This window comes from Branchiostoma belcheri, unplaced genomic scaffold, assembly GCF_001625305.1.
Source record: "Branchiostoma belcheri isolate BF01 breed outbred unplaced genomic scaffold, Haploidv18h27 scaffold113, whole genome shotgun sequence".
NCBI lineage: Eukaryota > Metazoa > Chordata > Leptocardii > Amphioxiformes > Branchiostomatidae > Branchiostoma > Branchiostoma belcheri.
Genome location: NW_017802525.1, coordinates 81,909 through 91,564, shown reverse-complemented (window position 1 = coordinate 91,564; position 9,656 = coordinate 81,909). Strand labels below are relative to the sequence as shown.

General features: G+C 39.9%; 1 protein-coding gene across 1 annotated transcript in view; it reads left to right on the top strand.

Moving 5' to 3' along the window:
• Positions 1-990: 990 nt before the first annotated feature.
• The window catches only part of LOC109462204 (protein phosphatase Slingshot homolog 1-like), an 18,648-nt gene continuing 9,982 nt past the window's right edge, over positions 991-9,656 (top strand). The window contains exons 1-6 of the mRNA XM_019758728.1: positions 991-1,266; positions 3,840-3,886; positions 4,585-4,676; positions 6,374-6,438; positions 6,917-7,104; positions 7,430-7,495. Of these exons, the coding sequence (XP_019614287.1) occupies positions 1,198-1,266; positions 3,840-3,886; positions 4,585-4,676; positions 6,374-6,438; positions 6,917-7,104; positions 7,430-7,495 (527 nt within the window). The 5' untranslated portion in view covers positions 991-1,197. The remainder of the gene's footprint in view (positions 1,267-3,839; positions 3,887-4,584; positions 4,677-6,373; positions 6,439-6,916; positions 7,105-7,429; positions 7,496-9,656) is intronic.

Below are 9,656 nucleotides of genomic sequence, written 5' to 3'. Positions count from 1 at the left end.
TATTTAGCCGATTCCATTGAGCGTCAGTATGTGATTTGGTGCCCAGGTTTGTGGGTTCGATCCCCGGCCTGGGACCAGGAGTGTCGTACTGTTTCTACTCTCCTAATTCTTACACAAGCTGCACTTCACACATCTTGTACTTCACAACAGTTCACTTCACGCAAGCACAAGGCCCCAAGAGTTACATACCTAGAGAGACTATTTGACTCTGAACTGTACCAAGCGCAAACTACTGTACCAAGAGACCTGGGCTAGCGACATATTAGATGTTAAACAAATAGGACAACAATACCAGATACATGTATGCAAAAATAGGGTGGTACATTCTGCATTACAATACTTCACAACACAACTAGGCAATTGAGAGATGGCAGACACACACAAACACACAGACATGCAGACAGACACACATCTGTTGTTAATTAATTTTACATAATTCCAAAGTTTCAACTCCAAAGGACTTGTTAACTGCATTAACATTTAATATAGATAAACAACCAGTCAACACCGAGCCTTCAGCCCCAGTGATATAACGTCAACATTAAAGTAATTAAGCAGTTCCATTTATCTACAAACCAACAAGCAAGGCACTGTCAACAACGCGAACTGTCAAACAACAAATTTCTCTCTCAAACTTCGGGCCCCAAACACCACAAAGTCAACTGTACTACACCACAGACGCGAAATCACGGTCAAAACACTCACTTTTCTCTACTTGAGCCTCTTGTTGTTGATCATGACTAAAGAAAACGTCACAAAAAGGACGAGAAGTCGTGTAAAGTGTCACTCTGGTGTTGCTAGGAGGATGACCTTTGACCCTTTGTCCTTTTCCCTTTTCAACTCCGTATTTTTTCCTGTAAAATTAAAACTAGTATCAAAAATTCACCTCAGAAAAGAAGTTGATAAACAACTTTCTCCAGTTTGATGTTTCAGAATTCTTTGTTCTTATGAATTTTGATTTTTTTTTTCGTGCAAAAGACTAAAGGTCACTCCGCATGCGCAGTGGTTTAAAAGATCAATCCTTCAACAAAAATTTCTCCTAGAATGAGGAACAAAATATCGTAGAGTTCGGGACGAAAAACCGCCGGAATTCCCGACTTCTGCAGCTCAGAGGGAACCGAGTTTAGTTCTGTGTGGAGTGAATGAGTCGTCTGTTTTTGATGTGAGGTTTTTAGGCGGGAAAAAGGGGAACAAGACATGTCTCTTGTGACAGTGCAGCGCTCGCCCACCCCCAGTAACAGCGGCTCCAGCAGCGGATCTGTGGAAGTGAGTTCTGTCTCCTCTTCTTGTCTTGTTTTCCGCTCATTTCTTAGCCAAACTATCACAAACTTAGACAATCAGTAGTCTGCAAAATACGTGAATTTTTGGGACGAACTTGTAGGCTGTTTTTACTGCGTAACAGGCGTTTTGAACGACTCTCACACTCACAAATTTGGGGAGGGTGGGGCCGGCCGGTTGTGATAAAAATCGGAGAAAAAATTTGTGACATACCGCACAACTTACACACTTGTAACGCAACGTTTTTGCTGTACAAAACGTAGAACGGATTTTACAATTAGAAATCATCGTAGGTTTGTTGCTGACAACTCTCTGCAGTAAAGAAAATAACTCACAACCTTGTATCTACAATATGAAGCCTTGTATAATACTTAAATAGAAGTCAAAATCTGCAGAGGTAGAGAAAAAGTGAAAAGTTGCCAAACGACTGTCGTCTGATCCTGACGTCATCTGTCCGGACGTCATGACCTGACACGGACTGCCAGCTTGTTTTGGTCTCAGGTTTTGGGTTTCCCACAGCAGTTGTCAGAAGTTGTAAACATTTAGTGATTTACTTTAAATTTAGTGAACAGCACAAGACAAGACAAGACAACACAAACTGATGTACCATACTTACTGTAACAACCTGTACTGTAACTAGTGTAAGGTTGTTGTACATGTTGTGAATATGCATGTAATGTTACGTGTATTTAAACTCGAACTTGAACATGTCATTGTGGCAACTCAAGATCCCAAGGTGACCCCTCAACGACCTCAGTGTGATGTCAGGAATTAACAACTTCAAGTATCAAATTGCATAATCGTGGTCTTTAAATTCCCCTTGAAAATGTGATGTCTTCATTTTTTATAATTTCAAACATCATTGATCAGCAAATCATATGGTAATGTTACCCTTTTAAACCATCTTTCGCCGTCTCTGTCAAAAAATGCACACTTGTGAAAAATTCTGCTTAAAACTTCATAAGAAATTAACTTAATTATAGTAAAATTTACAGTAAAAGATTGAAGTCAACCTAATCCAAGTGACAATCCATGAAAGTCTGTCTTGTGATTATTTATAGATTTATCATTATTTATAATGCAAACATATATACCTCAAAGATCAATACGGTGGTCCTCATCCATAATTATGGTGATAAGAATGATCTTATGGCCATTAACTGATAATATTAAGTAATAACTATACCTTGACTAAGTTTAATCCAAGCTACTTGAAATAAACCAAATCTGAACATTGATAATCATAAAATCATAACCAATTCATTACTGTTATTACCGACATGAGTTTTTATGTTGTGGTTTAAAAAAGACGTTCTGTTTGTTGTACTTTTGTTCACGCAAAACCAGATCTACTCACCCCTGAGGTCCAGCAAGGTATTTATTCTGAACTTTGTTTCCTTCTTTAGTTTCTTCCATTATAAACCATAACTGTGCACCATGGAATATAATAATAACATATTTGCACCAGTCAAAATATCCTATAGGGAAATATAAGCCTCTAGAGAACATCATGCCATTGTGTCTGGCCCAGATTCTATTATTTGTACAACTTTGGACTACTCATGAAAAATAGATGTATTTAAAAATTCACATGTAAATCTTTGTCATTCTCCTGGTCTGGGATTAGGGAAGCAGACATTTTGGCAACTGTGTAGGTTTTGATAAAGCTAACACTATATATAGTAAGTTACAGACGTAAAACATCCGTGTCCATAATATTGCCAGGGTCCATAATATCGCCAGTCGGTCCATAATATCGCCAGTCGGCCCATAATATCACCACCTTGAGAAACAGTGTGCTTTAAGATATTTTTACTGCAACATACTTTTGGTATGCACTCCTTCACACATCAAAATGTACATACCTAGGATATGTTGCAGTAAAAATATCTTTAAGCACACTTTTTCTCAAGGTGGCGATATTATGGACCCTGGTGATATTATGGACACAGATGTTATATGAAATTGTAGAAATCACGTTTTTGAAGTAACAAATTCATCACTGGAAATGTGGAACCCGTTTTGTGACAGTTTGAGAAGTTTGACAGTTTATTTGTTTAAGCAGTAGAGGATATTCAGGTCAGTGACCTGTTTTTGGAGTAAGTTAAAAACAGCAGAAACTACGTACATAAATGCACTGTATGGACAGGAATCAGTATCTTCACGAATCACAAAATCAGACCACTAAATTAGATGTGAATGTGGTGAATTGATAAAAAGATTTGAACATTGTTGAAACTCTTATCCTCTAAGCAAAATAGATAAATTGCACAAAATCCTGCATAAGCAATGCCCAACACCTGGTCTTCAATTCATGTTATGGTCCTAATTCACTGGCAGACATAAAAGTTTTAAAAGTGCACAATTTCCATGAATGTAGTAATTTCCATGAAACTCGTAGTTGTAAAAACTTCTGGACCACAGAAAGTGATCACTAGTACAGGTTTGACTGTACAAGAAACCCTGTAACACATCAGATGGTACCCAGGCTAAAGACTTACACAACTTACAGATTGACAGTGTTTGATGATTCACCTTCGTTCTTTGGATTTCCTTATTAGGATGCTGATGATGAGTCAGAGGAGAAGAGACTGAAGCGCACCCACAGGTGAGTAAACCTGCTGTTTTCATCACTCCTTCACCTACTGGTGATGTCATGTGGAGGATGATGAGTTTGATGACATCATCATCATATCTAGGCAGGTGTACGTGTATGTGGTGTTGAGATACAGTGTGATTTTTCAGTATCTGCTGTTTTCATCACTCCTTCACGTGCACCAGTACTCATGATGTCATTTGGAGGGACAAAATTTGATGACATCATCATCATAATTCATATTGAGCCTGTTGTGGTGTTGAGATGCATGTACATGGACATGGTGCATCAATATCACCAGATATTCAAACAATAACAGCAGATCGTAATAATACAAAATGAATCAATAAACTATGTCAATGAATCATTATAGTACAAAATAGATTATTTACAATCAATCAATTTAAATACTCATTCGTATACTACAGACTACAGTTTGAGTCATACTATTGTGCACAGTCACACTCACACTTTACTATCCAGGATTTGATTAAGTGCATGACATTTAATTGTGAAAACTAATGTTGTCAGTCACCCAACTTTATGATCCACAGTTTCAAACTAGGCTGTTATGAATGTTACTCACCCAACTTAGGCACTGTTCGAAAGGCTTGCAGTGCTTGCTACTTGTACAGGTCTTTCTAGTACAACCAGAGGAAAAAAAAACCTCTCTGTAACCACATACCGACTGCAGCTCTTTGTGTTTGCAGTTTGTGTGAGAGTTACGTGGCCATTAAGGACTGTGTACTAATACTACCACAGAGCGACAATGTCCAACGCCCGGCCAGGTCCACTAAAGGAGGTGAGTATCAGTGTAGGAAAGGTGGTAAGACCTTTGAATGGTGTTAATTACATCTCAGAATTCAAGAACAAATACTAAGACTCGAGTAAGAGTAAAGTGGGGTTTTTGAGTTGAAGTCTTAGTGTTCAGACAGAGGAAGGAAGGAAAAAAAGAGGGAAACAACTACATATCTCCGTGATAGCCATATAAAAATGTGAAGACATAAGTTATTTAGGCCAACAGCAGTAAACATCAGTCAGATGTCAGTCATGTTATTCGATCCTTCCTCTGTCCTTCACTACACTCCTGCCTCACGCTCATGCATTCCTGTCATGGTACTGCTTGTCCTTGTAAAAGTTGACGTGTTTCAGTAAGGACAATGGCACGGAGGGGTAAACAGGATGGTGTGCTTTGGTTTGGTTACTTTTTGTTGACTTCATGTCTTTTTTCTTTTCTGTATAAAGCTCTATATTTCAGAAATTCCAGTGGTAAAACTTCAAAAGGAAAACTTTTATAAGTAAGGTTTTTACGTATACTATGTTGGTAGAGTAGTTTATTTATCAAATTTTATGTTTTGGCTTGTGTGATTGCATTGTGCATGAATTAATATGGAATCCTCTTCATACTAAATATTGATTATGAAATATTATATTGCAGCCAGTATGTTTTTTTTTATCACTGTTTACATTTCGTTCACTGTTTACATCTTCCATTGCTTCGCTGTGCTATCTTTATACCTACAGAGTCAAGCTGACATTGTTCACTCACATGTGTTGTTCTAAATATTTACACAAATGTCTGTACCCGTCAGATAGTGGGTCAGCTTTCTGGAAAAACACACCAGCTTCACCAGCAGTTACAACTTACATGGAAGGACTTGTGTCTAGCTCCAACTCCAAGCATTCTTGATAGAAACTTTCAACTCAAGAGGTGCCCATAATGTTGTATGCAAAAGCTATGGAGCTGCTGTATTTTGTAAAGTTAACAAAATTCAGACTGATACGAAATGTATGTTTGCCGGTTGAATGATAAAGATTCATTCATTCATTGTATGATTTAAGACCAATTCTTTTTTAAATACTGTACTACATAAATGTTAGTTATCAACTATGATGTATGAAGACAGGAATGAGAGAAGCGTGTTTGGAGAAGATAAAAGCGTTGAATTTTCTGCTGTACATGTGTTACATGTGTGTGTAAAACACCAGCCATGAAGAGACCTCGGAGAGACGTCCTGTTAGAGAAGACATGTCACCTGCCATGTTTTATCTACCTGTCCTGCACCACTAGTACACTGCAGACACTATCAGTGTATCAGCCATGGGGTACCTCCAACTCAGTTCTGAACTTTCTCTTCTGTGTTCTGTGTAAAAAGCCATGAAGAGACCTCGGAGAGATGCCATGTTAGAGAAGACATGTCACCTGCCATGTTTTATCTACCTGTCCTACCAGGGGTACTACATACACTGCAGACACTATCAACCACAGGGTACCTGTCCTCAGTTCTGTTCTCTCTCATTTCTCTGGGCTGCTTCTTGTTTTCTTCTTCATTTTCTTTGCTTTTTTTTCTGATCTGTATTCCCTGTTTTATTTGTATATTACTTTGATGGCCTTTGGTGGCCTTTTTGTTGTCTGCTGGCTATCAAGATGCTCTATCTTGATATAGGAATTGTGCCTGATGTTATGAAAGTTTGAATTTGGTTGACTTGTTGTTCCAGGAGACTTACAGAACCACCTCCAGTCCATGTTCTACTTACTTCGGCCTCAGGACACCATCAAACTGGTAAGGACCACAGGAAGAATAGCCACTGTCTTGTAGTACATGGATTGTAAGCTAAATGTGGATCCCAATAAAGTCAAACAGAGACTTTTGGGGCTCCATTTGTTGAGGAATGTTTCTTAATATGCAGTTAAGTGAAGGCAAATTTCTTGGAAGCCCAAAAGGAAACAAATTAAAGTTCGACAAGGAAGTCAAGACAAGGATGATGCAAATTAGTCAAGTAGCTCCTGTTGTTTCAGAACAGGAGCTTAAGTGTGAATAATTCTGCCCTCCACAGGCAGTTTAGCTTGAGCCTTGAGAGCACATACCTTGACCGTATCCGGTACATGGCGAGCATGTCGTGTTTCGGAAACACAAGCAAACATACATGTACAAACAGACACAGTAAGAAGAAAACCTCTGTACAGGGCAGGAACAAAGTAAGTACACAGAGAATTTGTGTCTACCGTTCATTAAAGTAAGAATATTTCTTCCCCCACAGGCAGTTAAGCTGGAGAGCGCGTACCCTGACCGTATCCGGTACATGGCGATCGTGTCGTGTTTCGGGCGCGAGGACACGGAGGAGAGCATCATCCTGGGGATCGACTTTCAGGACCGGAGCGCCGAGGCGTCCGTTGGCCTCGTGCTGCCGATCTGGAGCAACACCAAGGTTGTGCTGGACGGGGATGGGTGAGGGCACTTGTTTGTTCATTTTCTATCATATATGTTTAACTCAGGGTGGCCTAGTTTAGTGGTGCAACCACTTGTTTACAGTAGGGCCATTGATTACATATATCATGTACAGTGTGGACATCAACATACAAAAAAAATTGTACAATGCACAATAAATAAAAATTTAACAGTTTCGCATAACTGGTAAGCCACCATACACACTGGTTTTGTACAGTAAGTGCAAGCTGTGACTTCTTGACCCTTAATGACATTCTTAAGAACTTGTACAGACTTTTCTTGACTCATACAGACTCCTTTAAAGTTGATCGTGTATTTTTTACAGAGGGTTCAGTGTGAGCAGCCATGGACGGTACTTCATCTTCAAACCTGTGTCTGTGCAGGCCATGTGGTGAGTAACGGATGGGAATAAAGCCTCCACTTGATAAAAACTCCCAGTCTTTCCAAATAACGAGCAGCAACTGTCATATTTTTCATCACGTTTTATCTTAGCCAGTAATTTAGTCGACCTCTGTACATAGTACTCATAGAACTCATTATATACAACTGCTCATTGTAGTAATATAGTATAGCATAGCTTAGAATGTAGAGTTGTACTTGTAAAGGTGTACTAGTTCTTAGTAGTTTTATTCTGCCAGACACCGTGCCCGTTGAACTTATACAGTCGCATGCAAAATTATTCAACCCCTCTTGTATTTTGGAGAATTTTGCCAAAATAAGGAAAATTACAACTGTAGAACATCCCTAACGCATGTAAGTGATTAACAGATAGTTTATTACAATTTAATATCAGAGAAAAAGTCAATATTATTCCATAGTTCATCTGAAATGGCAACTTTAACACAAAAAGCAGGTGGCAAAATTATTCAACCCCCTACGAGGATTCCTCTAGAAATTCGTGCAGCACCCTTGTAACTCCAATGGCCTGTTGCAGACGGGAACGATAGATTGTCATGATATTCTGGCAGTGCAATTTGGGGATTTCGGCCAATTCCTTGTTGGCGAATATCTCCATGTCAACAATGTTCTTAGGTCTTCCTGCTGCAACAGCTTTCGTCAGGTCTCACCACAGATTCTCAATTGGGTTTAAGTCAGGAGACTGTGATGGCCACTCCAGGACCTTCCAGCCTTTCTTCTCCAACCAAGCCTTCATGGATTTCGATGTGTGCTTGGGGTCGTTGACTTGCTGTAATGTCCAATGACGCCCCAGCTTCAACTTCTTCAAGGACTTGGTGACTTTCTTGGCCAGAATATCCTGATATTCTGTTGAATCCATGATGCCATCAACATGGTGGAGTTTCCCCAGTACCATTAGAAGCAAGACACCCCCACAGCATCACAGACCCACCGCCATGCTTCACGGTAGGCACGGTGTTCTTCTCTGCGTATGCCTGGATCCTCCTGTGCAAAACAAACCTCTGATCCACAGGACCAAAGAACTCAAGTTTTGCTTCATCAGCCCATAGGACAGTGTCCCAAAAGTTCTGTGGGTTTGACAGGCTGGGTTCAGCATACTGGAAGCAACTTTTCTTGTGGCTTGGCTTCAGCAGCGGTGTGCGTCTTGGGGCTCTGGTATTGAACCCTTCAGCATGAAGTGTGCAGCATGCTGTACCGCCTGAAACATCACTTCTTCCTCCAGCCAAGTTGTGTCTCAGGTCCTTTGCAGTAAGCCTGGAGGTTTTGTCCACCTGTTTTCTCAGGAATCTTGCTGTAGCTGATGAAATTATTCTTCTTTCGTCCATGACCTCCCTGTGTGGCCACAGTACCAGATGCCTTGAACTTGCGAATAATGCTCCAAATGGTGTCTCTGGGAACATTTAGAGCTTGGATATCCTCTTATATCTATTACCTTAATTGTGTAATGCTACTATCTCCTATTTAAACCTCTGGGACAACTCTCTGCCTTCACCACTTTGCCAGCAAGAGGCATGTGAGCAGTAATGACACAAAGCGTGTAATACTACACATTTGGTGGAAAATTACACGATAATACAAATACTATGGACATGCACATCTTACCTCATTGCATTACTAGTGTTTTTGGACGTGGCATGTTAGTTGTGATTCTCCATAATCAACCCTAGCTGATGAGTTGTATAGGGGTTGAATAATTTTGCCACTTGCTTTTTGTATTAAAGTTGCCATTTCAGATGAACTATGAAATAATATTGACTTTTTCTCTGATATTAAATTGTAATTAACTATATGTTAATCACTTACATGAGTTAGGCATGTTCTACAGTTGTAATTTTCCTTATTTTGACAAAATTCCCCAAAATACAAGAGGGGTTGAATAATTTTGCATGCAACTGTACCTGTCAATCATATACGATCGGCCGAGATCCACCCACCAGCTAGGACCAGTCTCCTCCTGTGTGTGTGTACAGGTGGCAGTGCCGTAGTTCATGTAGGTATTGGTGATCCCGTCTACAGCAAGGCTGGCAACCCCGGGTCCGTGCGTCCCGTTAAGGGTGCTAGTCTGGAACGCCGTCTGCCCCAGAGCGACATTAAAATCTACCGCGAACGAAGGATATTGTCAATAGATTGACGTA